This window comes from Pleurodeles waltl, chromosome 7 (genome assembly GCF_031143425.1).
Source record: "Pleurodeles waltl isolate 20211129_DDA chromosome 7, aPleWal1.hap1.20221129, whole genome shotgun sequence".
Taxonomy (NCBI): Eukaryota; Metazoa; Chordata; class Amphibia; order Caudata; family Salamandridae; genus Pleurodeles; species Pleurodeles waltl.
This window is the reverse complement of record NC_090446.1, coordinates 943,142,293-943,168,158: the sequence shown is the minus strand read 5'-3', so window position 1 is coordinate 943,168,158 and position 25,866 is coordinate 943,142,293. Positions and strand designations below refer to the sequence as shown.

Sequence of the window (25,866 nt, the reverse complement as noted above, 5' to 3'; positions counted from 1 at the left end):
CCCCCTCTCAACTCCCAACCAGCTATTTAGAACTATCGAATTACTGCAAAGTAACGAAGGGAGGTCAACTAGAGCATCACTGATGGTAAAGAGCAGATATAAGGAACCAAACATCATCCATAGATTCATTGCTAGAGGTACACAGCAGTAACTGAAACCTTGGAATATGGGGTTAGCTATAATGCTGTGAGAGTTGAAACAACTATGTGCGTATAGAAATAGGTTAGGGAAAGCTATCCATCACTTTAAGAAAAAAATATTTATTATGTACACCAACTCAATATTCACCGAAAAACAATACATATCACTTTGTATTTTATAACTTGGACATTTTATAGCATATATTGCTAGGAATGCAGAATATCACATACTGCAATTCTGCTAAATGCAGACAGAGCAGCTGTAACCAAAGACACTGGGAGGAAGGCCCAAAGCAACAATGCAGCTGCAAAAGCAGCTATAAGTGGACAGAAGAATTGCCGTGCAAGGAAGAGATTAGATACCATGTAGCCTGACATGGCCAGACACACAAGTACAGATACAGATGCTAGGGGATGAAATAACTTGCTACAGCTGAGAAGGGGTGGGGCTCACTATAATGTGCTCAAACGGGCACGCCTTCATATACTTTTCAGATAAAACCTTCAAAATGTGTTACTGTGAAACCTCCCAAAACAATACAAAAATGTTGCTCCAAAACAATCAAGTTGTTTGCATGCTACCCATCCAGTCGTGGTCACAATTATTCACTATTACAAAGCTTTAGGTACCGGAAAACCACAGCATGGGTCCTCGAGAGGAAATTCTAATTTATATGATGTAAAAAGCTCTGATAAAATGTGCTTCAAATCTGAAAAATATCAAGGACATTTGAAGTGCAACCTTTAGGCTTATTGTTAAGCCTGTTTTAATTTCACACAATTGCTAATCAAAAGAACAGCGTTCTGCTACGTTTTTACTTTCATACAGAAACATTTTTATATTTCTACTAATACCTCAATATCCCGATGCCTGCTTGGGGAGGGTTCCTCTGTGGGGACAAGGAGTCTATGTGGTCAGAATATACTGGAGGCAGGATCCCACTGCACACCAAAGACAGACACACGAAAACACTGCAAACATCTAGACATTTTGACGCTCTCATGGACTGAGGGAGGTAGTTAAAGCATGGCTTGGAACAAATATGTCTTAAAAGGAGAACTGTTCTCTAAAGTTTAGCTTTTAACTAGAGGGTCTGCAAAAGAAACACATGATAAAAATGTAATTAAGAAAGGTAAGTCTCAGAACAAGCCTCTAGCCGTAACTTTGGATAAGAGTGGCCAACATAAGAAGGTAGTAGGCTCTGAAGGTGCACATTAGCCACAACAGGGCTGAGTAGCCAATGTTTGCCCCTTTTACGGAAGGGGCTTTAAAGAGTCCAACTAACAATCTAGAGCTATGCAAAGGAATATTCCAACAAGAGGCATATCTTTTTTTTTCTAATTGGTGAAGTAACGTCACTCTCCAAGAGAGGGAAACTGAGGGAAGAAAATGGTCTGCAGCATCCTTTCTTCCACTGGAAGACCACCATTTGGAACATCAGTAATGGAAGGTTCTGGGCTGCAAACAGCTTCCGGTCTCACCATGTTCACGTTAATAGCAACTACTGGCCTTGTTTCTTTGAAAGGTACCTGCAAAAAATGAAATTAACAAAGAAACTGAAAAAGACATAGAAAACTCCTCCTACGTACGATTTCTAGAACTGCCAGAGAATTTCAACTCTATGGAGGTTGTGCCCTCATCCATTTTAGAGATAATACAATGAATTGCTTTTAATCCTAGTCCTCGGTAATTATCATCAATATATTCATAAACACTAGAATTTTGTTCACTTTTCATAAAGGTACATCTTTATTTTTTAATCTGAAGCGCGCACACGCACATGAAAGATGTGCAGTGCCTGTTTTGTTACAGACCTTTCAAGGTTCCTGATTTCATGCGTGATAGTCCTATGATGTTTCTTTGCATTCTAGTAGTCATGTTTTCAATCCCATCACAAAGAAATAACTATGCATAAGGAACTGCAAAGAAAAAACCTAGTTTGGCTATCCTTTTGAATGGAGAACCATGTGAGCGGCCCCTGCAGTTAGAGATCACCTAGCCCACGGAAAAAAAAATTTTTGAACTGTTAATGTCTTTTACGCCATTTGATCATAAACATTTCTCAGAAAAAAATATGAACCGCTTTTGTTTGAAAAAGGAAAGTCTTCCGCTGATCAATGGATATATAATTGATAAAAAGAGTGCCTTTTTTTTTTTTTTTTTTTAAAAGAGTACGAAACGGAGAAAAAAGCCAGTCCACCCGAATGGCACCAAGTTTAACATTCAGTGAGACTCGATGCCACTGAAAAAGTAAAGTTATCGGGCACAAAAACAAGTGAAGTCTTCAAACAAAGTGTTAGAATGCTGAAAGTTTTGACATCATGGTTTGAACATTTGGGGCCATTACAGATTACTGCAATGCCTCTCGTAGAGGGGCACAACAGTCACACTGCAAAACACCACAAATTATAATCCAAATTTTACCTTGGAGAGTGCTAAGGTTAGATGTAACAATGAAAAATCTCTACATTTGCTCAATTAAGGTTATGATCACCAATGTACACATAATAAATCCACTGTTCAACTAGAAAGCACATAAAATAGGTTTTGGTTGTTGATGACAAAGGTTGTGACCATAACTGGCAAATTACGGTTTTAAATTCTTAGATCCATTCCTACCATTCTTTAAAGTCTTATCTCATCGTTTTCAGTGGTCACAAACCTACTCATGCACATACACACATTATTTAGAACTCATTCGAAATATAACAAGCCCTTTCTTAGAATCCTCTCTTAGGGAGAAATTGGAAGAATATTAAGCAGATAACCAACATCTTTGTAGTCAAATAATTTGACTATTCCACTTTGAAACAGTTAGCCTTTCTTCCAAATCTCGTAATACAGTGCACAGCTGACTTCGACAGCTGAATTAGCATAAGATTTCAATCATTTACTCAACATTAATTCTCCTGACAACCATATTTATTGAAGCTGAAAATCAGCATCTCAAGTAAGTAACTTTTGGTTCTTCATAGTGGGACATTCATTAATATTGATCAATTTGAGAATAGCAACACAAGCCCTCATAAGGAGGTGCTCAGGGTGGCAGCAAGAGAAAAAGGAATAAGTATCACATAGAAGAGGGTAAGAAAACCATAATTCAATTCTGCAGGTAGGCTCAACAAACTGGAGTGTCTGCTTGGAGTCAAAATCTAAACAGCTGTTTTTGGCAAATGTATGAACCAATTTAAATATAGCCGCTAAGCAAACCTCATTACCTCGGATATTTCCAAAAAGAGTGCTAGTAAATGTTTTATCTCTAGGTTGTGGTGGATGGAGGCCTACCTGGAAGTGGTATGCTGGTCCCTGATAATAAAGAAAATGTCCTTTTGACTATACATTTCTCAGCATTTTGCTAATTTTGAATGATAAGGAAAATGTTCCTAGCTATTATGACAAATTTCAATTCTATTAAGGACACGAAGGTGAGGATTAGGCTGTTTTTTCTTGTAATTCTTTATTACCAGCAGCCATTGAACATTATGCAATCAGACTATAACAAAAAAAGTCATTACCCATGAAGCATAGGGAAAAAAACAGAAGATACAGTTTATCCAATCCGCAACCAGCAATACCCTTCAAGACTCTGTTAGTTGTTTTTGTTTATCGGAATCTGTCCCTAAGGAGAAGCAACAACAGCGTACATTTCCATTCCTGAAAAAGGGGAGTGCTCTAACAACATGAGCCACAATTCAGAAGCAAACAAAGACAAGTGTTATAGTCCTAGTGCAGCAAGGAGCAATCAGCTAGGAGAACAATCAACTACTTACATGTAATCCATATAATATTCCTCAAATAACATGACTTCATAACTCATTTATATTGGGCGGGTAGAAAATAAAACTGATCTTAAGGGTGAGCTAATCCTCATCTCCATGTCCTTAATAGAATTGAAACTTTGTTACAATAGCTAGGAAATTTGTCATTCTGTGTCAGGACCGGTGTTGAGGATTAGGCTGGTTTAAGGCTCCCCGCTATGAGCGATGCCAGGATTTGGACTGGTTTAAAGTAAAACCTTTTAAATGTAGAATCAGAGGACCAGTTTGCCACATTAAGAATATCTTCAGAGCGAGCTCCTAATGAAAAAGATTTAGAGGACATAGCCACTTTCACAAAATAAGCTCAGAACACTGAGGTGTCATCAGCTTCTTGCATGGCCCATCTGACCCACATGGCAGTAGGAGAGGAAATTGTTGTGTGGTTTAATGAAAGTAAGGAGTAGTTGTCTTTCCCCCTGAGGATGGAGTTCCTCTGTCATACTTTCATAGGCCTTGATTGCTCTTACAACACACAACTTTGGAACGTCTGGAAACATAAGATATAAGAATTGTTTCATTACAATTTGTTTTCTAGAAATATTAATGGTAACACCATCCGGAGTGAATACTCAACCTGTTATGTTCAGGCTCTCACATTTGAGACTCTCCAACAAGATACCAAACACAATAAGGTAGTCAATTTCGCCTACATCAATTTGCATGACAGAAACGTGTTCAAGGGCCATGATTGGAAAAGGCACAAGACCTTATTGACATCCCAAAATGTAGAGTATCTGGGCTCTGGAGGAAGAGACAGTCTAATACCCGCAAGGAGTTACACATCAAAGGATGTTCTCCCACCAGATGCCCATCCTTGGGGAAGTGGCCTGCAAAAATGGCAGATCAGAAAGTGTTAATGGACCTATACGCCAAGCTCGCCAAGGCCAATAAAGCCAGTAAATTCAAGATGTGGACATCGTCTGTCCCCAAGGGATCCAACTGCCGTTGATCATACCAACCTAACCATCGAGACCAGGCCAAGCTGTATCTCTTGGACATTCTATCTGCCCAGGGTTTGGCGAGCAGAGAAGCAGATTCTCATGAAATATTGGGGACTTTCAAGCGTTCCGGGTATTCCTCAATGCTTTGAGACAGAGAAAGCCTTCCAAAACCAGGTGGTGATGGTTCCACCGAGATCCCAGAGGTGATCTGGAAACGGGTAGACTGATTGGAAAGTCCCAAGAAAGTTCCATCAGAAATGGAAGCCAAACTTGAGATCTCCAGATCTGGGTGATTAACACCAGGTCCACTTGTTTCCTCCGAAGTTCGGTTCACAACCTCATGATCATGGCAAATGGCAGAAACGCATATCCTTTCTCTTTGCTCCTTACCTGGATAAATGAATCTGTCACCTCTTCACTGGGATATGGTCTCCAAATGCAGTATCTGTCCAGCTGATGATTCAGCCGAGAGGCACACAGATACACTGTGAAAGGACCCCACCTGGACTGCATCTCCTGGAACACCTGTGGGTGCAATTTCTAGGGACTGACATCTTGCCAATGCCATTCCATTACCTGACTGGATTTGTCCAGCAGATGCTCCGCCGAAATCTGTTTGGCCAGGTAATAGGACCAAAAGCTTCAGGCTTCGATCTCGTTTACCAAGGTAGTTGATGTAGCGGACTGCAGCTACATTGTCCATCTTGAGGAGGTCACAGCATTAGGGGTTTGTCCTTAGTCCAGCACTTCACCACAAAGGAACCTGTCATCAACTCCAGGGAATTTATGTGAAGTGATTGCTCTGCAGAAGAGCATTTTCCTCCTGTGCTCCCCAGCCCAAGCCACTGGCTTCTCTCACCAGATCAGTCTGACAACCAGCGATGGCTCACTCGCTCCAGGCTTTCATAAGTAAATCCACCATTGCAGCTCCTTTTTAGCCACCTACAAGAAAGGAATAGACAAGGAAAGTAAGACCCCGCTAAAGGTGGAAACTCTTGAGGCGTCGTAAAGGCCAATAGTCCAGGGCCCTGGAAAGATGGCCTGTATGGATGGTGATAGAAAATACACTATGTGGGCAAGGTGTCACAGTGAGGTGGTGGGTCTGGCCAGAGTCCTCCTTTGTGTTTGATTTTAGTGAGTTTTTGGGATAGGAGATTCAATGTGGTCTCAACAGAATCCACCACAAACCCCAGGAGCTGTAAAGTCTGGGTTGGCATAAGGGAGGACTTCTTTTGTTGACAAGACCAAGAGACTCCAGAAGATTGATGGTTCGACAATCTCGTCAGACATTGATCCATAAGAAGGATATTGTCCAGACAAACAATCTGATTCCTAGGGCCCTCAAATGTTCCACCTCAGGTTTCAGGACCTTGGTGAAACACAATGGAGCAGATGACATACCGAAAGGAAGGTAAACTCGAAGGTCTGTGACCACCATTAGAACTGTAGGAAATGCATCTAAGGTGAGAATAAGGGAATCGTGAGATAGGCGTCCTTTAGGTCCAGGCACACCATCCAGTCGTTTGTCTACATTAAGAACCTGAGGTGATGGATGCATTCAATCTTGAAGTGGCAAAAGATCAACCACTTGTTTAATTCCCTTAGACCTATTACGGGACGTTGGACCCCATCCCCCTTCTTCACTAGGAAGAGGCTGCTGAGAAAACCGTGAGGGTGTAAGTGTGCTTGAACAATCACCCCTTTCTCCAAGAGTTGTGCAATCTCCGAAGCCAGGAGACTGGTTTGAGGCGGAGAGAAAATTAGGGGTCATGGTTTCTTTGGTTGGAATAGGGAACCGTAGAATTCTACTTGGGAGCCCTTCACTATTTGAAGTACCCAGGCATCTGAAGCAAGAGTCTCCTAGTTATAAAAAAATTCTGACAATCTGCCTCCCCCAAGTCTGACCCCTGAGGAGGGCTTCAAACACCTTGAGAGAGGTTTTGGAGAGTCCTCTCAAGCCCAGCTGGTGGGTGGTAGCTTCTAGTGGGATAGAAGTTGCCAAAATGGGATGAGTCTTGCCATTAGCCCCTTCATATCCCAGATCCTCTGGAGAAGGCGTGGTGGAAGACGCGGCCGGCCAAGCGCCCCCTTCCAAGACCAGCTCCAGCAAAAACACATGGGATGAAGATTGTCCTAATAGAGGTATGAGCCTCCTCTAGGGATTTAAATGTACTCACAAATTTCCCCAATATGCGGGATTTCCAAAGAGGCCCCCTTGGACAATGGGATATGCCTCAGATGCCTTTAATTCTCCCAATTTGGAATCTATTTTTATTAAGCGGGATCTGCGCCTTTCAGTGGAAATTGCGCATTTGGCATGTTCCAGAAAAATTATGACTCGTCAAGCCCTCCCTGAAATCACACCTCAGGGGAGATCAGGGTCCCGGATGCCTTGGCATCTTCCGCCATGTTCAGGGACCTGAATAGGGGTCTCACTACATCCAATAACTTGTCCTGACAAGACAGCTAGGAATGATCTATCCCCTTTTTAGGGTCTCTTCCAAATTTGGGCAAGAAGGTGGGCATCCTAGCATCAATAGCGGGAGTGAGGGTGACTTTGCCCTCTAAGGAGGGGTGAGGGTACTCATCCCAAAGGCGACTGTGGATGTCTTTGTCCAGAGGTTTCCGCAGACGGCCCACCACATAAGAGGCAACCTTTGGTGCTGAAGACCACTCTACAGAACGCATATGGAACAGGTCATCAGGGTCTGGCATGTCTGAATCTGGGGCCCAAGGGGCTTTAACCGGCTTGGATTCATCCATTAGCGAAGAGGAATTGCAAGAAAGATGCCAGGTTCTAGTTGGTTCAATCTTCCCCATCCAAAGGTTTGTGAGAAGGAAGAGAAAATAAGGGCCCCCCTGAAATGCTGAGGATAGGAGACTTAAGGGGGGACTGGCAATATATGAAAGTCTTTTGAGGCAGGTATAAGCATCCAGATCGACTCCAGGGTCATCTGTGCATTAGGGTCCATCGATGCAATGTGCTACCATGGAAGTAAGGGGGCCACAGGCCCAGAAAATTCATCCCTCGCGGTGAGGGGTTGTTGGCAGTGAGTTGCCATCCAGAAGATTTTCTTCTCCTACGATGCCACTGCTTGCTACCAAACCTTATGGGTAGACGTATCTATAATTTGACAAGAATTATCATCAATAGGGGGATGGGCGATTTAGTTCTCCTCAATATAGTCTGTAGGGCCTTGCAATTAAATTATACTAGGCTGTGTGTAGGACTTAAGGGAAAATAGAGCAGTATAAATACTGGGGCGAGCCCTGGTTAGTTTTTAAAGCACTACCATAGAGTAATGTATTGAGCAAACCCTAAGGAAGAGCCCTGGGACACCAGCACTCCCTTTAAAATACGAGGAAAATTGCCACCTGGGTCGCGTTTCTAATTTTGAAAACAATCGTTTTTATTGTGTCCTACCCACACACTGGTATTGAGACTCTAGGCAGGGGCTCAGAAATACCGTATTCAGGACAATGTAAGCAGTAGAAGCAGCCCCCGTACAGGGCACAGCCGGTTGCGCTTCCCCTACGATAGCAAGGAAAGGTGAAATTGATGCGCTGACTGCAAGGGGTAGGGTAGAGCGCGCTGAGCGTGAGCACTGAAGGGTAGGCACGCCCTCTAGCGGTTAGCTGACCCCACCAATGCCCCAGGTGAAATTGACCTCATAAGCAGCCACGGAGGAGCAATGAAAATGTCAGCAGCCGCTCTGTAATGAAAGCGGGTGTAAATAGCAAAGCAGCAGTAATAATCACAATAATAGTGCATAATCTAGCAATACAATCAATTAACCAAGACCTAAATCACACAATACAGATTACTGGAGAGGCACTAAACTGAAGGCTGCTGGAGCAGCAAAAAAAAAAGGAAAGAGTCCACAAAGAATCTTCTTGAAGGGCATTGCTGGTTGCAGACTGAATGACCTGTATCTTCAATTTGTTCCTACGCTTTATGGGAAATGAAGTTTTTTTGTTATATTCTGATTCCATTATGTTTCATTCCTGCTGGTAATAAAGAAGTGAAGAAAGAACAGCCTAATCCTTGCCTCCGGTCCTCACATAGAATCACAATAATTATTGAATAGCTACTTTGTTTTCATACTTTCATTAACCAAAGCAAAGTAATATTGAAGGCTTCTTTTCCAGTCTACAGCATTAAGGGATCTTTCCAGAAGCGAGGAAAAACTTGGGGGTGGGAGGGAGACTAGATTAATCATCTATGTCACATAAAGATCTATTATGACTATGGAGTACCATAAAATTGGGGAAGGACGTGGTATTACTGGTAGCCATCAGTCTGTAGCTGGAACTGCGTCAGATTCACAAGATTTGTGTACACTCTTGCTAACTAGTGCTCGGTATGGTCGCTGCAAGCTGTTTTACTTCAAAGAAGAAGCTTCTGTTTCAAAGTGAATCGTGGTCCGTCTCTGGAACCCACAATGGACCAGGACACATACTCCACACATTAGGTTGTTTTTCCTCCAAAGGGTGAGAAAAATATGTAAAGAGAAGTGAAGCAGGGCAGTATATGTTTACATGTACACTGAGAAAGTGTGATGAATATGTATGTAGTGATGAGAAACACATGAAACGTAAGCTTGAATTCGGGGAGGAGAGAGAGCGCATGTGAGTCTACAGTACAATAAGCTACAAATTAATGGCTCTATGTAAGTATCATTTTCTGTTTGTAGCATCTATTGCTGTAGATCAAATTTTGCTTAGATTAAAAAGCAGTTCTCTTCCCCTAAAGCAGTGGCTTGAGAGCAGGTGTTTGGAATAATTTACTAAGGACAGATTGCCCAACCTGTGCTTCTTGACAAGCATGGATGTCTACATTATAATGTTTTGTGAAAGTGTGCAGCGAACATGCAGCTGCTTTCCAGATGCCTAAAAATGGTAAGTTATGAAGGAAGGTTATAATGACTCCTTTGCGAGTGGAATGTCATTTAGGCGTGGAGCGTACTATTCATCTTGCAAACCCTGATTTGGAAACAGTGGTATTTGGCAAATGCTTGCTTTCCAACTAATTTAGTATGATCAATGTAATACATTTTTACATCGAATTTGTGTATAAAGTTCATTCTGCAACCAACTGAGGATATGGAAAGAAAATCGGTAGGTCAATTGTTTGACAAGGAAAGGCAGAAGATGTTTGGCAGAAATTGCAAATTTCATCATTGTGAACCTTGCAATTCGCTAACTCTACGTCAAGAAGTAACTGCAACTAGGAAGCCAAATTTCCATAAGAAAAATTGTATCAAGCAGGAATGTAACAGCTCGAAAAGGGGTTCCCATGAATTGTGTTAAAACTACATTAAGGTCCAGGAAAGGATTGGTTGTGTGCTTTGTCTGACAACTCGTTTTAGATCCTCAAGGAACGTTTTGACAACTAGGAATTAAATAGAGATTGACGCTGTCCAATCTGCATGCAAGTCATCACAGCTACCACATTAAATCTAACAGGTGTATCCTAGACATGATTATTGTAACTAACAAATAATGTCTTGCACTGAAGCCTGAAGAGGTTGTTTAGCTCTACAGATACAGTAGTGTATAAATATTTGCCATTTTGCAGCTTAACAAGCTCTTATAACAAGATTAATTGTCTGGAGGTTTTGGCGTTTTAATTGCCTCTTGTCAAAATGTCACATTAAAGGTCTCCTCACTGGGATAACTTCTCTTGTGAGTGAATTGACATGTTCATACTATTGTTGTTTTGACCATGTTGGAGTGATTAGAATAAGCTTCATAGACATTTGTCTTATTTTCCTTACTATGTACGGAATCAGACGTAGTGAAGGAAAAGAACAGGCAAATGCTCCAGCAATGCCAATGGACTGTGGATGTGGGTACCTGGAGGCTAAGCATTGGTATATTTTTTGCAGTGGCAAACAGATGGACAGTGGACCTACACTACATACCTGGCGCATGTATGGCCCCGGCTACTAGTGGGACGCTGCAGGCCCATATGTGCACGTTTGCACAATGGTGCTTAACGTATGTCAAGCCTGCCACCGCAGGTCCTTGTGTGAGTGCTTGCACAATGGTTTTCAAAATGTGTCCAGCCTGCCACTGAGGCCAGTACATGTGCACTTGCACTAAGTTGTTCTAAACGTAGTGAAGAATACCCATGTGCGTTCTCACTACCCCTAAGGGTTGCTCTTCTCATTGGCAAACATGGGGGAATGACGGAAATCACTTCCAACTACAATAGTGGATTGAAGTGGAGCAGTCTTGTGATGTTTCCTATCATTAAATTAACAGTAATAAACCCCTTCCTATGGTAAGGGTGGTTTTGTCATTAATAGCTGAGAAATGCCACTTTTAGAAAGCGGGCATTTCTCTGCTCTAAAGTTTGTGTCCATTTCTACCTGGTTCTAATAGACATTGGAGGTTGGGAGCACATCTGTGCATTCCGAAGCAACAACTATAAGCAATGGGCAAGCAACTGGAACAACAGAGCTCTGCCATTTGAGGGCCTGGCTGGCAGAATGGAGGGAGAAGTTTTGAAACTGGGCCTCTGGGAGCCAGATCATGGCTCAACAAAAGATTAAGATATGCATTCCACGGCCCCATGGCAGACAGGACTGAAATTTAGGGGAGACATTTGTGGTTTCAAGAGAAAACCTTTGAACCACCCCAAACTTCAAAGGCACACTACAGTATAACTAATGGTGCCATACTGCAGCAGTGTAGAGATACACTTGCAGGGACTTGGGACTGGAGACCCTGGACCGCATAGTGCACACCGCCAGAGGAATCTGTTGTTCACAAGGAGGATTACTGCCTTTGAAAGGGACTGCGCACCTTTCCTGAATCGTGGCTGGCCTAGGAAGACTACCTGTTGCTGTGTGACACCCGGAAGTGTGCTCTTCAGGGGCTTGTCGGCTTTCCCCATGTTCTCTTGTGGAGGTTTTAGGAACATCAAAGACCTCCAGCGAGGGACCCACACCATCTGCTTGTGACACCAGGAGAACGGAGACCTCATTAGTGCCCACATTGTCTGCTGGATTCCAACTAAGCGTAAAACTAAGAACTGGCCTTGAGACCAGATTGCCTGGAGCTGAGCCCCTGCACTGTGGGGCCTCAGCACATAAGTGTCTTGTTGGTGGTGAGTGGATTCACCAGTTGCAGGACCCCACGTGGCCCGCTTCGTTGATCATGCCGTTTCTCCCAAGTACGTCACACCGACTGCATACTCACTGTGTGGGGTGTCCAATTAACAGGTTGTGACCACCGAGGTGGGGGCGTAGCCGTAGTAGTGCCTCATTCTACCTCATGCAGGCACTACTGAACTTATGCCTATGTATGGGACAGGAACTGTCTGGTCCAAATCATATCAACATGCACCGGGCATTGTGCCTCATTTCCAGGAAGGTACTGAACTTGTACCTCTTTGATTGTGTGTGACTGAAACTGTTTGGTGTGACTTGTATCAATGTGGGCCAGGCGTTGTGCCTCATTTCCAGGGAGGCATGGGATTTGCAACTCATCGTTGTTTGTGAAACTGGAATTGTCTGGTGAGACTCTGATCATCGTGCACCAGACAGTGTGCCCAGATTGCCTAGGTACAACTTAGATCAACGTGTACCTGATGGGGCGCCTCTACCTTCTGGAGAGGCTCCCCTGCTATATCCCCCTCTTCATCGATTGTTGCTTTGGGCTCCTGTGTGGCAAACTACGTGCCCTCTCCTGGCAACATTTTCAGCCATGTAGTATTGCCCAGACCGGGCCTGGCTGGCTGCAACCCCCCCTCACCCAACCATGATGGCAGAGGAGGGTTTGGCTGAGAAGACTGCATTGTGCTACCATTGACCTGCTGGATATCAGTTGCACTGCAATACAGTGCTGCATGTGTGTAAGTGTGCTCCATACAGACCTGCCTGATATTCATAGCACCGCCCTGATTGAATGTGTGCGTGGGGGAGTGGTGCATGAAGACTGCCTGCTAGTGATTACATCGACTGACAGTGCTGCTTTACACATTGATTTCTTGCCAACGGATACTACATTTGACATTGGTTATACCTGTTCGGCCTTGGCCCATGGTGCTGCTAAAAGTGTCGTCATTATCTCTTTGTACAAATCCCTGCTATTGTTGTGATCTGGAGTGCATCCTATAACTGTATGATATTGTATTACATTAATTGCCAGAGTGAGCCTAGTTCTGACAACTTAAGGCAACACAAAAGGGTGCGGGTGTAATGTATTTCTACCAAGTGTGCATGCTACTGATGTCATAATAACGTGTTTGGGCCTAGTACTGCTAGTAACATTACCAAGTGTGATTTATGCCCAGAAGTTCATGATTTTTATGTTGCGCTACTGAATGTGTGTATTGAATACAACATGTGTTTACCTACCACATGGGTGAAGTCTCTTTTGTGATCCTTTGGTGATGCTAGGTGTATTTATTTTGTGAGAGTGCTGTGCCAATGCTTTACAAATTGCCTCTGTGATAAGCCTGACTGCTCAGTGCTAGCCAAGGGTGAGCCACGGTTATACAGTGAGTGTAATCACTCACTGCTGATGAAAGTAGTGGTTCTGTCTGGCTAGGGCCCCACCACAGCCAACCGGAAGACCGCAGGAAAGGCATCGTTGGTATGCTTACCAAATGGAGCCTCGCCATCGAAACGCATATCCAAGATCTTTGTCTGAACCTCTGGGTAAAATGTGGTAGTCTTGAGCCAGCCCTGATGTCTGAGAACCAATGATCCTGCCAACTGTCTGAATTCTAGAGAAGCAATATCCATTGCGCAATCTATTATTTCAGGCGCTGATCTTTATCTTCTTGCAACATCTTTTTTGCTTTCCACTTTCTTGTCCTCTGGCAAAAAAAAAAAAAAAAGGTACGTGGCAACTACATCTGGCAATCGTATCTGCCAAGAATTCCCAGGGAAATGGCTACTCGAACAGACTTGGCTAACATGTTGGAGAATCTCTTTTCAATATTATCAAGGTGTCTGCTTTCTTTGTTGGTTGGAGTGGACGGATATTTGGATCTGCTTTGGGCTGCTTAGGAGATTACTGAATCTGGGTTTGGATGTTGCAGGAAGTTGGCTTCTGGATGCAGAAGCCCACAGTGATTGCCTGGCTTTTTATGCAAATTTGACTGAAGTGCACTGGGATCCTGCTAATCAGGTTCCCAGTGCCAGTGTTCCTTCCCCAAAACAAGACACCTGGTCATTTGAACCCCAATTGGCCAGGCTCTTTAGCACCTCTGTAAGTCTCTAGTAAGTGGTATCTTTGTTGCCTAGGTACTAAAGAGGGTCCCTAAGGGCTGCAGCATAACTTTTGCCACTTTATGGGACACAGCACCAAACTTATGCAGACTGCCACTGCAGGCTGCGTGACAAGGTGCTCCAAAAAGGGAAAACACGACATAAAACAAACCATGTGTGCCATGTCCCCTAACACATCCTGTAATATTTGTAAGTCTTCCCTACAGCAGGCCTTACAATCCTAAGGCAGGTATCTTATATTACAGGTGAGAGTTTATACGCATGAGCAAATATGTCTACTATGCCTTTATCGATTGTTACATATAGTAAGTGAACAAGGAAGCCATTCTAAATACATGTGCTGGACACCTATCAGTACAAGTCCCCCAGCTATAGGATGGCTTCACTGAAAATAACGATGTTTGGTATCAAACAACTTGTATTAATAAACCCCCCACTGATTTCAGTGATGATTTATTAATGCAGGCAACTTAGATGTCCCCCAACTGCTGGTGGGATAATTGACTATTTCTAGGGACTGCCACCAACAAATGAATTTCTGACCCCCAGGGGTGAGAGCCTTTGCTTTCTGGAGGTCAAGAACAAAAGCCCACTCTGACAGGGGAGTTACAAACCGCTCCCAACAGGATGATCACAAAATCTGCGTTTCAAAGAAGCCCACTGACTTTGGTATGCAAACCTCGCTCTCCTCAGAGGGCAATGCCAACCGTCCTGCCACAGCGCCCATTTGGCACATGGACGGCCAAGAAAATTAGCTATACAGGAGACGTGTTGCATTGGCAGACTGGGCCCACCCCTAGGGTGACAAGCCTGAAATGAACACAGCCTTAGGAATTCCACCATCTTGTGTGTAGTGGAGTTAGGAATTCTGGGACAGGGTGATGCCCACTCCCCAAAGTAAGTTGACATCTATGGGGTTTAGTGATCCCAAGGGTAATTATCACATGGGCTACTACCCCTTTACTCCCCTTAGTCCCCTCCCCCTAAACTGAGCATTTAGGGGACTCCCTGATAGCAGGACTTCAGATCTTCGCTGGACACAAAAGAAGAGGTGGCCAAAGAAGTCTGCCAACCCAAGAACCAAGGAGACGACTGGCTTGGCGCCAACACTGCCTGCTGCATGTGACCTTTGCGGAGCAACTTACCTCTCCTGCCGCTGCGCGGTGGCCAAGACACTGGGGGAGCGGTCAGTACTTTGCAAACACCAAGAATATCTCCCTTGGAGCAGAGGAGGTACAAGCTCTGCTTGTAAAGTCTGGTACTCTGCCCCGTTGGCCTTTGGGCCCTCCGAAGGATCAATGAGTCAGGAGAAGACTGTTTAGAGCCCCAGTGGTCAGCCTTGCCATTTCACCTAAGTCTTGAGACACTGAACCCACTTTGAGGCTCATTACAGCTAAACCTGGTGTACTGGACCCCTTGTAGCAACCAAGGTTCGTTGGTGGTCCAATCCGGATTACAATAGCATCAAAGCAGACCTACCGTTGATGTACGTCATGATTCACAAGGTCATTCAGGAGAGTGGCCCCAACTGCCCTGTTTCTTCTCGTCACCGGGTCACCAAGACCCAGAGCAAGTCCCTGACCACAGCGACCAGACGCTTCAAAGCACCTCTGCTCCCGATCCTCACAGCTCGAGTACATGGGAGTTGACTGTGTCCATGAAGTCCTGACACCCTCTAGAGTTGAACTTATCCTTGGGTTTGGGCTGGCTGGACTTCCAGTCGCCACCTGGAGCTTCTTTCTGCAGACTCCCTCCAACCGCAAGTGACTCCAGCACCGGACCCAATGCAAACAGAGACCACTGCACCTGTGCCCCACAGCCCAACGGGAAGTGGACCAATGGTGTCCCCACGTGCAGAGGACCTAAAGGGTAGAGCCACCTGTGCGCTCAACCAAACTGACCTTCCAGTCCTAGCTTTCAGCAACTTCCTGACCGGACCATCTCCCACTCAAGTGAATGGGTCACCCGACGCAGTAACACCTCTGTACCCGGATGCCCTGGAGCCTCCCTGTTGGTGTGGCCTTTTATGCTGTCCCATACTCACCTTAAGTCCTGGTGAGCAGTCCGTAAGCCACTGTGAAGTGTTAGAATGCAGTACATATTTTCCTCATAGAATAACATTACCGCACTCAAAAATTGCACTGTGTCAACTTTTGAAAGCTGCAAGAATCTGTAAAGTACTCACTTGATTCCGGTGATCTTGGTATCAAAATTGTGTGTTATTTTTATAAACTGTCGACTGATTTCTTTACTGAGTGTCTCACTTACTGCATGTGTGTGTCCCTTCCATGCTTAGCACTACCCTATGATGTGCCTAATTGATTGTCCACACTACCAAAAAAAGGGAGCATTTGGGATGTCATATGTGCTTTGTGATACCTTTGGGACTTGCCTGGACTCACTGCGCAGTGTACCTCATTTTAGACCACCATTTAAAGAGCTAGCTTTCTACAGATGTCCTATAAAACAAGCAGGTGACCCTTCTGGAACATTATATTTTTTGTCAATACGCAGTAGTACTGCTGCGACGGTAGAAGGCGTCTTCATTATCTTTAAGCCTTATTCCCAGATGTAATCTATTATAGGGATTGCCCTTACTGTCTTTCTGGACTGCTCTTTGAAGTTGTATAAAATCAATCAGATTGATTAATTGTGATCGTTAAATGAAAGCACATAGCTGCTCTTTCCATGAGTGTGCGAAACCTACCAATGTCTTCAGCCAGAGAATCAACTGATTGTGGTGTGGAAGAGTAGGCGTCTGAATGAGGTAGGTGTCTCATTTGCTAGAGATTGCATGTCTCGATTTTCACCTTCCCCCTGTGTTCCTCAGCTGATGACAATGATGATAGTCATTTTGAAGTGGATTTGCAAACTGTAGTCTTGGAGTCATTCTCAGAATAGGTGATGGTAGTGGCTGCGGTGAGTGGGGTGGAGCAGCAGGTGTTTCTATAGATGATTGCACTCCTGCAGGTGTTGAAAAGCGCTTGTAGTAGTCCTGGTGCATATCTTGGTGATCCTGAACTAAAGTAGCCAGAACCTGGACCATTTTCTGTGAGGAAGAGAAGTGTTGGCACTGATCAGCAGAGTGATATGGCTGATCAATATATTGCTGTCCTTGGTAAACAAGCTTATAGTATCCTCCTCATCTTAATATTTCACAAACAATTCAGAGGGGCTGTGATCTGTACCAAATGGTCCCTGCTTGTCATTCGCCTCAACATCTAGCAAGTGGTTAGGTGGGAAAGTGGACACCTTCTTGGGCAAGGAAAGCTATGGACACAACATATGTATAAGACTGCAACTTGACGATGTTGGCGACAGTGGTGGTGCTGACATGGCTAAAATTAGCATGGGTTGTTTTTTTAGGTTTGGTCTTCAACACAGGCATGTCTTCATCCACATTCATCATCAATGGTGTTGCTGACGTGCTTGATCGACATCGTGGTTTTCGTTGACGATATGGTCTTAGTCGACGATGTAGTTTTCGTCGCAGTGTGCCTCTCGCCGACGACTAGGTCATTGCAGACGTTGTGGTCGTCGTTGATGGGTCGAGATGGTTATTTTCAGCGATACGTTTGATGACACTGCAACCGCAGACACTTTACCTTTTATTGCTGATGATTTCAACAGCATTGCCATCGTCTACGATATTTTTTCTGGCAGCTTGTGCTTTTTCAAAACTCATTCAGAGGAAGATTTTGTAGGCTTTAAAGATACCAAAATAGATGTTGCAGTAGGTTCTGATCTAATTTCTTCTTTTTCACTCTTCATGAGAGGAACCTGCAGACGACTGGTGATGCATCTTTTTCAAAGGCCTTTCTCTGTCTCTGAGACGACTCATAGTGTGACCTCTTTCTATTTTTTATGGCTTTGGTGTAAGGTAACAGGCCTGTCACCATCTTCCTCCTCAGACATTACCACATTCATGGTATTAAGCTTCTGAAGCCAAAGTAAAAGCCATCCCTCTCTATCTTTGAGAGTTTTTGAAGAGAAAGTCCTGCATATTTTACAAAAGTTTACCTTGTGGGCTGGATGAAGGCAGTAAATACATTCTTTGTGAGGGTCTTTTGAATGCAGCCTCTTCTTACCACAGGTCCCACAAGGTTGAATAATGTAAATGTCACTTACCCAGTGTACATCTGTTCGTGGCATCAGTCGCTGTAGATTCGCATGTTTTGCATAGCTCGCCATCTGGTGTTGGGTCGGAGTGTTACAAGTTGTTTTTCTTCGAAGAAGTCTTTCGAGTCACGGGACCGAGTGACTCCTCCTTTTGTCTCCATTACGCATGGGCGTCGACTCCATCTTCGATTGTTTTTCCCCGCAGAGGGTGAGGTAGGAGTTGTATTGTAGTAATAGTGGCCATGCAATGGAGTGACTAAGTATGTACCTATTTAAGGTTAAAAGTAATATATATATACAAATAGTTGAAGGTACCTTCCGAACTGCTACAGGCTCCCGGGGAGGCGGGTGGGCACATGCGAATCTACAGCGACTGATGCCACGAACAGATGTACACTGGGTAAGTGACATTTTCAGTTCAATGGCATCTGTCGCTGTAGATACGCATGTTTTGCATAGACTAGTAAGCAGTTATCTCCCCAAAGCGGTGGCTCAGCCTGTAGGAGTGGGAGTAGTCTGAAACAATGTTCTTAATACGGCTTGACCTACTGTGGCTTGTTGTGCGGATAACACGTCTACACAGTAGTGCTTGGTGAATGTGTGAGGCGTAGACCATGTGGCTGCCTTACATATTTCTTGCATTGGGATGTTTCCTAGAAAGGCCATGGTAGCACCTTTCTTTCTGGTTGAGTGTGCCCTTGGTGTAATGGGCAGTTGTCGTTTAGCTTTAAGGTAGCAGATTTGGATGCATTTAACTATCCATCTGGCTATACCTTGTTTTGATATTGGGTTTCCTGCATGAGGTTTTTGGAATGCAATAAATAGCTGTTTAGTTTTCCTGATGCTCTTTGTTCTGTCAATGTAATACATTAATGCTCTTTTGACATCTAAAGTGTGTAGTGCCCTCTCAGCTACGGAATCTGGCTGTGGGAAGAACACTGGAAGTTCCACTGTTTGATTTAGATGGAACGGTGAAATAACTTTTGGTAGAAATTTAGGATTAGTCCTTAGGACGACCTTATTTTTGTGTAGTTGTATAAAAGGTTCTTGTATTGTAAACGCCGGAATCTCGCTTACTCTTCTTAGAGAGGTAATGGCGATGAGAAATGCAACCTTCCATGTTAGGAACTGTATTTCGCAGGAGTGCATGGGTTCAAAAGGTGGACCCATAAGTCTAGTTAAGACAACATTAAGGTTCCATGAAGGAACAGGTGGTGTTCTTGGTGGAATAATTCTTTTAAGGCCCTCCATGAATGCTTTAATGACTGGTATCCTATATAGGGAAGTTGAATAGGTAGGCTGCAGGTATGCAGATATTGCTGCAAGGTGTATTTTAATGGAAGAGAAAGCTAGGTTAGATTTTTGTAAGTGAAGCAAGTAACCCACTACATGTTTTGGGGTTGCGTGTAATGGTTGGATTTGATTAATATGGCAGTAGCAAACAAACCTCTTCCATTTACTGGCATAGCAGTGCCTGGTGGATGGCCTTCTGGCTTGCTTTATGACTTCTATACATTCTTGGGTAAGTTGTAAGTGTCCGAATTCTAGGATTTCAGGAGCCAGATTGCTAGATTCAGCGATGCTGGATCTGGGTGTCTGATCTTTTGGTTGTGTTGTGTTGTGTTAACAGATCCGGCCTGTTGGGCAGTTTGATGTGGGGTACTACTGATAGGTCTAGCAGCGTTGTGTACCAGGGTTGCCTTGCCCAAGTTGGTGCTATTAATATGAGTTTGAGTTTGTTTTGACTGAGTTTGTTTACCAGATAAGGAAGGAGAGGGAGAGGAGGAAAAGCGTAGGCAAATATCCCTGACCAGTTCATCCATAGGGCATTGCCGTGGGACTGCCTGTGTGGGTATCTGGATGCGAAGTTTTGGCATTTTGCGTTCTCTTTTGTCGCAAACAAGTCTATTTGAGGTGTTCCCCAGAGCGTGAAGTAAGTGTTCAGAATTTGGGGGTGAATTTCCCATTCGTGGACCTGTTGGTGATCTCGAGAGAGATTGTCTGCGAGTTGATTCTGAATCCCTGGGATAAATTGTGCTATCAGGCGAATTTTGTTGTGAATTGCCCAACGCCATATCTTTTGTGCCAGCAGGCTCAATTGCGTTGAGTGCGTTCCCCCTTGTTTGTTTAGATAATACATTGTTGTCATGTTGTCTGTTTTGACGAGAATGTATTTGTGAACTATTATTGGTTGAAAAGCCTTTAGTGCTTGAGTAACTGCTAGCAGTTCTAGGTGATTTATATGCAGTTTTGTTTGATGTACGTTCCATTGTCCTTGTATGCTGTGTTGATCGAGGTGTGCTCCCCACCCTGTCATGGAAGCATCTGTTATTACGTATTGTGGCACTGGGTCTTGGAAAGGCCGCCCTTTGTTTAAATTTATATTGTTCCACCATAGAAGCGAGAGGTAAGTTTGGCGGTCTATTAACACCAGATCTATAAGGTGACCCTGTGCTTGTGACCACTGTGATGCTAGGCACTGTTGTAAGGGCCTCATGTGCAGTTTTGCGTTTGGGACAATGGCTATGCATGAAGACATCATGCCTAGGAGTTGTAATATCATCTTTGCTTGTATTCTTTGTGTTGGATACATGCGTTGTATAATGTTGTTGAAATGTTGAATTCTTTGTGGGCTTGGAGTGGCTACTCCTATTGTTGTGTTTATTATGGCTCCTAGGTATTGTTGTACCTTGCATTACAGAATGTTGGATTTTGCGAAGTTGACTGTGAACCCTAGTTTGTAGAGGGTTTGTATGATTTGATTTGTGTGGTGTGAGCACGTTATTAACGAATGGGTCTTGATTAGCCAGTCGTCTAGATACGGGAATACATGTATTTGCTGCCTTCTGATATGTGCAGCGACTACTGCTAGACATTTGGTAAAGACTCTTGGTGCGGTTGTTAAACCGAAAGGCAGTACCTTGAATTGGTAGTGTATTCCTTTGAATACAAACCTTAGGTATTTCCTGTGCGATAGATGTATTGGTATATGGAAATACGCGTCTGAGGTCTAATGTTGTCATGTAGTCGTGTAGTTTCAGCAATGGTAACACTTCTTGTAGTGTGACCATGTGAAAGTGGTCTGATTTGATGTATGTGTTTAGTATTCTTAGGTCTAGGATTGGTCTTAGCGTTTTGTCCTTCTTTGGTATTAAGAAGTACAGTGAATAAACTCCTGTGTTTATTTGTGTGTTTGGTACTAACTCGATTGCATTCTTTTGCAATAGTGCTTGAACTTCTATCTCCAGGAGCTCGGAATGATGTTTTGATAAATTTTGTGCTCTCGGTGGTATGTTTGGAGGGAATTGTAGAAATTCTATGCAATAACCATTTTGGATAATTGCTAGAACCCAAGTGTCTGTAGTGATTTCCTCCCATGCTTTGTAATAATGACCTATTCTTCCCCCCACTGGTGTTGTGTGGAGGGGGTGAGTGACATGTGAGTCACTGCTTAGTTGTAGGGGTTTTGGGGCTTTGAAATTTTCCCCTATTCCTAGGGAATTGCCCTCCTCTATATTGGCCCCGAAAGCCTCCCCTGTACTGTCCCTGGTAACTGGATGTTGTTGCCTGTGAGGTACTGGCTTGTGTGGCCTGACCCCGAAACCCCCCTCTAAAGGGTGTTTTGCGGAAGGTGCTGTAATTTCCTCTGCTCTGCGGGGAGTAGAGTGTGCCCATGGCTTTAGCAGTGTCCGTGTCTTTTTTAAGTTTCTCAATCGCCGTGTCCACTTCTGGACCGAACAGTTCTTTTTCGTTGAATGGCATATTGAGAACTGCCTGCTGAATCTCTGGTTTAAACCCAGACGTTCGTAGCCATGCATGCCTTCTGATGGTCACAGATGTATTTATTGTTCTTGCAGCTGTGTCTGCTGCATCCATGGAGGAGCGTATCTGGTTGTTTGAAATGTTCTGTCCTTCCTCAACCACTTGCTTTGCCCTCTTTTGTAGGTCTTTGGGTAGATGTTCAATGAGATGTTGCATCTCATCCCAATGGGCTCTGTCATAGCGCGCAAGTAGTGCCTGAGAGTTAGCGATGCGCCACTGGTTTGCAGCTTGTGCTGCGACTCTCTTTCCAGCTGCATCGAACTTGCGGCTTTCCTTATCTGGGGGTGGTGCATCCCCAGATGTGTGGGAGTTGGCCCTTTTCCTAGCTGCTCCTACAACGACAGAATCTGGTGGCAGCTGTGTAGTGATGAAAATAGGGTCTGTAGGAGGCGCTTTATACTTTTTTTCCACCCTTGGTGTGATTGCCCTACTTTTGACCGGCTCCTTAAAGATGTCTTTTGCGTGCCGAAGCATACCAGGGAGCATAGGCAGGCTTTGGTAGGAGCTGTGGGTGGCGGAGAGGGTGTTGAATAGAAAGTCATCCTCGACTTGTTCTGAGTGGAGGCTTACATTGTGGAATTGTGCTGCTCTAGCCACCACCTGAGAATATGAAGTACTGTCTTCTGGTGGTGATGGCTTTGTAGGGTATGCCTCCGGACTGTTATCTGACACAGGGGCGTCGTATAAGTCCCATGCGTCCTGATCCTGGTCACCTTGGCTCATGGTGGTGTGAGCCGGGGAATGTGATGGAGTTTGTGCTGGTGAGACGTGAATTATAGGTGGAGGAGAGGGTGGCGGAGTAACCTTTTTCACCATTTTTGTTTGTGGTGTTTGGTCAGTTTGAAATTCCAGTCTTCTCTTTCTCCTAATAGGGGGAAGGATGCTTATCTTTCCTGTCCCCTGCTGTATAAAAATACGTTTCTGCGTATGGTCTACATCGGTGGATTGCAGGTCTTCCTCAAACCTATGCTTTCGCATTTGGGAGGTCATTGATTGCTCTTCTGTATAAGAGCCTGAAACTGGGTCGGTTGCAGGTTGTTTTGGCACCGAAACCCTGTCTGCATCTTTTTTCGGCTCCAAGGTGACTTTTTTCTTTTTCGGAGTCGAAACATCTCGGCGTCGATCTTCGTCGGTGCCGCTGTCTCGGCGTCGAGCCGTGTCTACACCGCTATATCGGTGTCAATGTATGTCTCCAGCACTTTCTCGGTCCCGAGAAGGCTGCGTGCCGGTGTCTCGACCGGAGTCGGACGGTCTCGGCACTGTTTGGGCCTTTTTCGGTGCCGACGGTCGGTCACCGAATTTATGGGTGGAGCCATGGCCTGGTGGCAGTGGCGTCCCCTGGGCCTTGACAATCTTCTTATGAGTGGTTTTCGACGTGTTACTCACGGTTCGTGGATCGTCGAATTCCTCAGAGTCCGATTCGTGTATCGAAAAGGTTTCTTCCTCTTCTTGTATCTCGAACTCTCGGTGGGCTGTCGGCGTGGACGCCATTTGAAGTCTTCTGGCCCGACGGTCTCGGAGTGTTTTTCGGGACTGGAACGCACGACAGGCCTCGCAAGTGTCTTCACTGTGCTCAGGTGACAGGCACAGGTTACAGACCAAGTGTTGGTCTGTATAGGGGTATTTGTTGTGGCATTTGGGACAGAAACGGAACGGGGTCCGTTCCATCGGCGTTCTTCTACACGCGGTCGGCCCGAGCAGGCCCCGACGGGGGATCGAAAACTACCCCGAAGGGCTCCGGAGCTCTTCGATCTTCGATGCGGTGTTGATTCTAACTACGCCGATCCCGAACGCAACAATACCGACGAAAATCTTCCGAAATTTAGCTGTTTTTCCGTTCCGAAACTCGGAGCGACAGGAACACGTCCGAACCCGATAACGGAAAAAAAAACAATCGAAGATGGAGTCGACGCCCATGCGTAATGGAGACAAAAGGAGGAGTCACTCGGTCCTGTGACTCGAAAGACTTCTTCGAAGAAAAACAACTTGTAACACTCCGACCCAACACCAGATGGCGAGCTATGCAAAACATGCGTATCTACAGCGACAGATGCCATAGAACTCCTTTTTTTCAGTACTTCTGCCATACTGGAACACAGCTGAGTGAGTCTGGTAACCAATTTTGAAGAACTGAGCAGAGCTCAGAGAGACTCCCTTTCACACGACATGCAGTAGAAAATCTGAGGGAAGATGCCTCTGCTGGGAGTGTTCTAAAGGGTGTTGTTGCCTGACTGGCTAAAGTTTGGTTCTTTATCAATGATATGGATAAGCTACTAAAGTAAATGTCTTTTGTTATTGTAAACTATGCTAATTACTTCCACAGCTTTAGGCTATACAGTGGGACTCCCACCTCAACCACGTTGCTAATTCAAGCATGTAAATCTATGAAAGATAGTCCAATATTGGAGACCCTCTCTAACAGAGACGTGGGCTTGGGTAGAAGGCTGAAAAGGAAAGTCTGCTTAGTACGGAAATCTCAATAACCCACAGGAATAAATTAAACTGGAGATCTTAATGATGCCTTGTTTCAAAAGGAAAAAGGTATACAGACCATTGTTAAACAGATTCTGTAGCTAGCTCACTCTTCTAGACGATAGAATAGCCACTAAAAAAGCAACCATTTAAGAAATGTGTGTAAATCAGCCTGGTGCACAGATTCAAAAGGGAGCCCCCATGGATCAAGCCTCTGCATAAATGAAAAAAAAACACAATCAGCAAATCTTTCAGACAACCCTTAATATTGGGAATGGTGAATAAAAAAGCCTGCAAAGGATGATTACAATGAGCAGTGATTGCAGCCATATGCGCTACGATAGACAACTCCTTAAATTAGATTTCACCAGGTAAAGAAGAAAGGGTAGAATAATTTCTTTTTTGGAATGTTTTGGGCCCACCAACTTGCTGATACACTATAAAAAGAAAGTCTTTCACGTTAGGCCATAAAATGATCTAGTGGAAGGACATTTTGCCTTAAGATGGCCGTGCACTTCTCTGGAACATTCAGGTTTCCATTTTGTAAGACCTCAGTTCCAAGCTGCCATGGAGTTTTAAAGTGGGAGGGGTATGAAGGCAGAAGCGTGTGCAGAAAGAACAGTTACCGCCAGTGATGTGGCCAATTCATTGCAGTCAGGATCACCATGGAGCTGATGAGTATACATCTGGTGATTGCTTCAGGAACAGGGCTCAGAGAAAAAAAACATACAGATGTTATCAAGGAAGCATTACCTAGAAAATAAGAACAAGACTCTAGAAACCTGAAGGTAATTTTGCATCATCTTCTGATACAAAGAGTTTGTCTGTTTTTTTCTAGCCTGAGAAAATGTTACCCAGCACATTTGTTCAAGAGCCATTTGTGCTGCTCTAATAAATAAATGTAATTCATCTAGTTTGGGACATATATACTTTATAGATAAATTGCCTTGATCCCAACAGCACTTGCAAATATGTAATGATACATGGCCAGAGCTTCACAAGAGAGAAATCGCCCTGCTTGTTCAACTAGTCCGCAGTGGATGTGTTGTTAGACCGCGGGAGGAGAACTTCATTGCTAGAAGGAAAGACTCCAATGCACTCTTTCTCTCTCAATTCCAACATGTTTTGGTATGACTTTGTCTAGAGACCATATGCCTGCACTTAGGGATCTCTATGTTCTGGGGGATTCCGCCCCCCAAGAACACATACATCCATGTCAGAGAAGGAGCCAGGGGATAAAAATGACCTCCCAACAGTAAGATAGTGCCCTGCCACTCTCACGTTCCTCTGTAGATTTTTTAAACTGGA

General features: G+C 44.3%; 1 protein-coding gene across 3 annotated transcripts in view; it reads right to left on the bottom strand.

The window, feature by feature from the left end:
* Positions 1 to 239: 239 nt before the first annotated feature.
* Positions 240 to 25,866, bottom strand: part of UBLCP1 (ubiquitin like domain containing CTD phosphatase 1) — a 179,684-nt gene continuing 154,057 nt past the window's right edge. For all 3 annotated transcript variants that reach the window (XM_069199661.1, XM_069199662.1, XM_069199664.1), the window contains one exon: positions 240 to 1,670. In XM_069199661.1, coding sequence (XP_069055762.1) covers positions 1,643 to 1,670 — 28 coding nt within the window. In that variant the 3' untranslated portion in view covers positions 240 to 1,642. The remainder of the gene's footprint in view (positions 1,671 to 25,866) is intronic.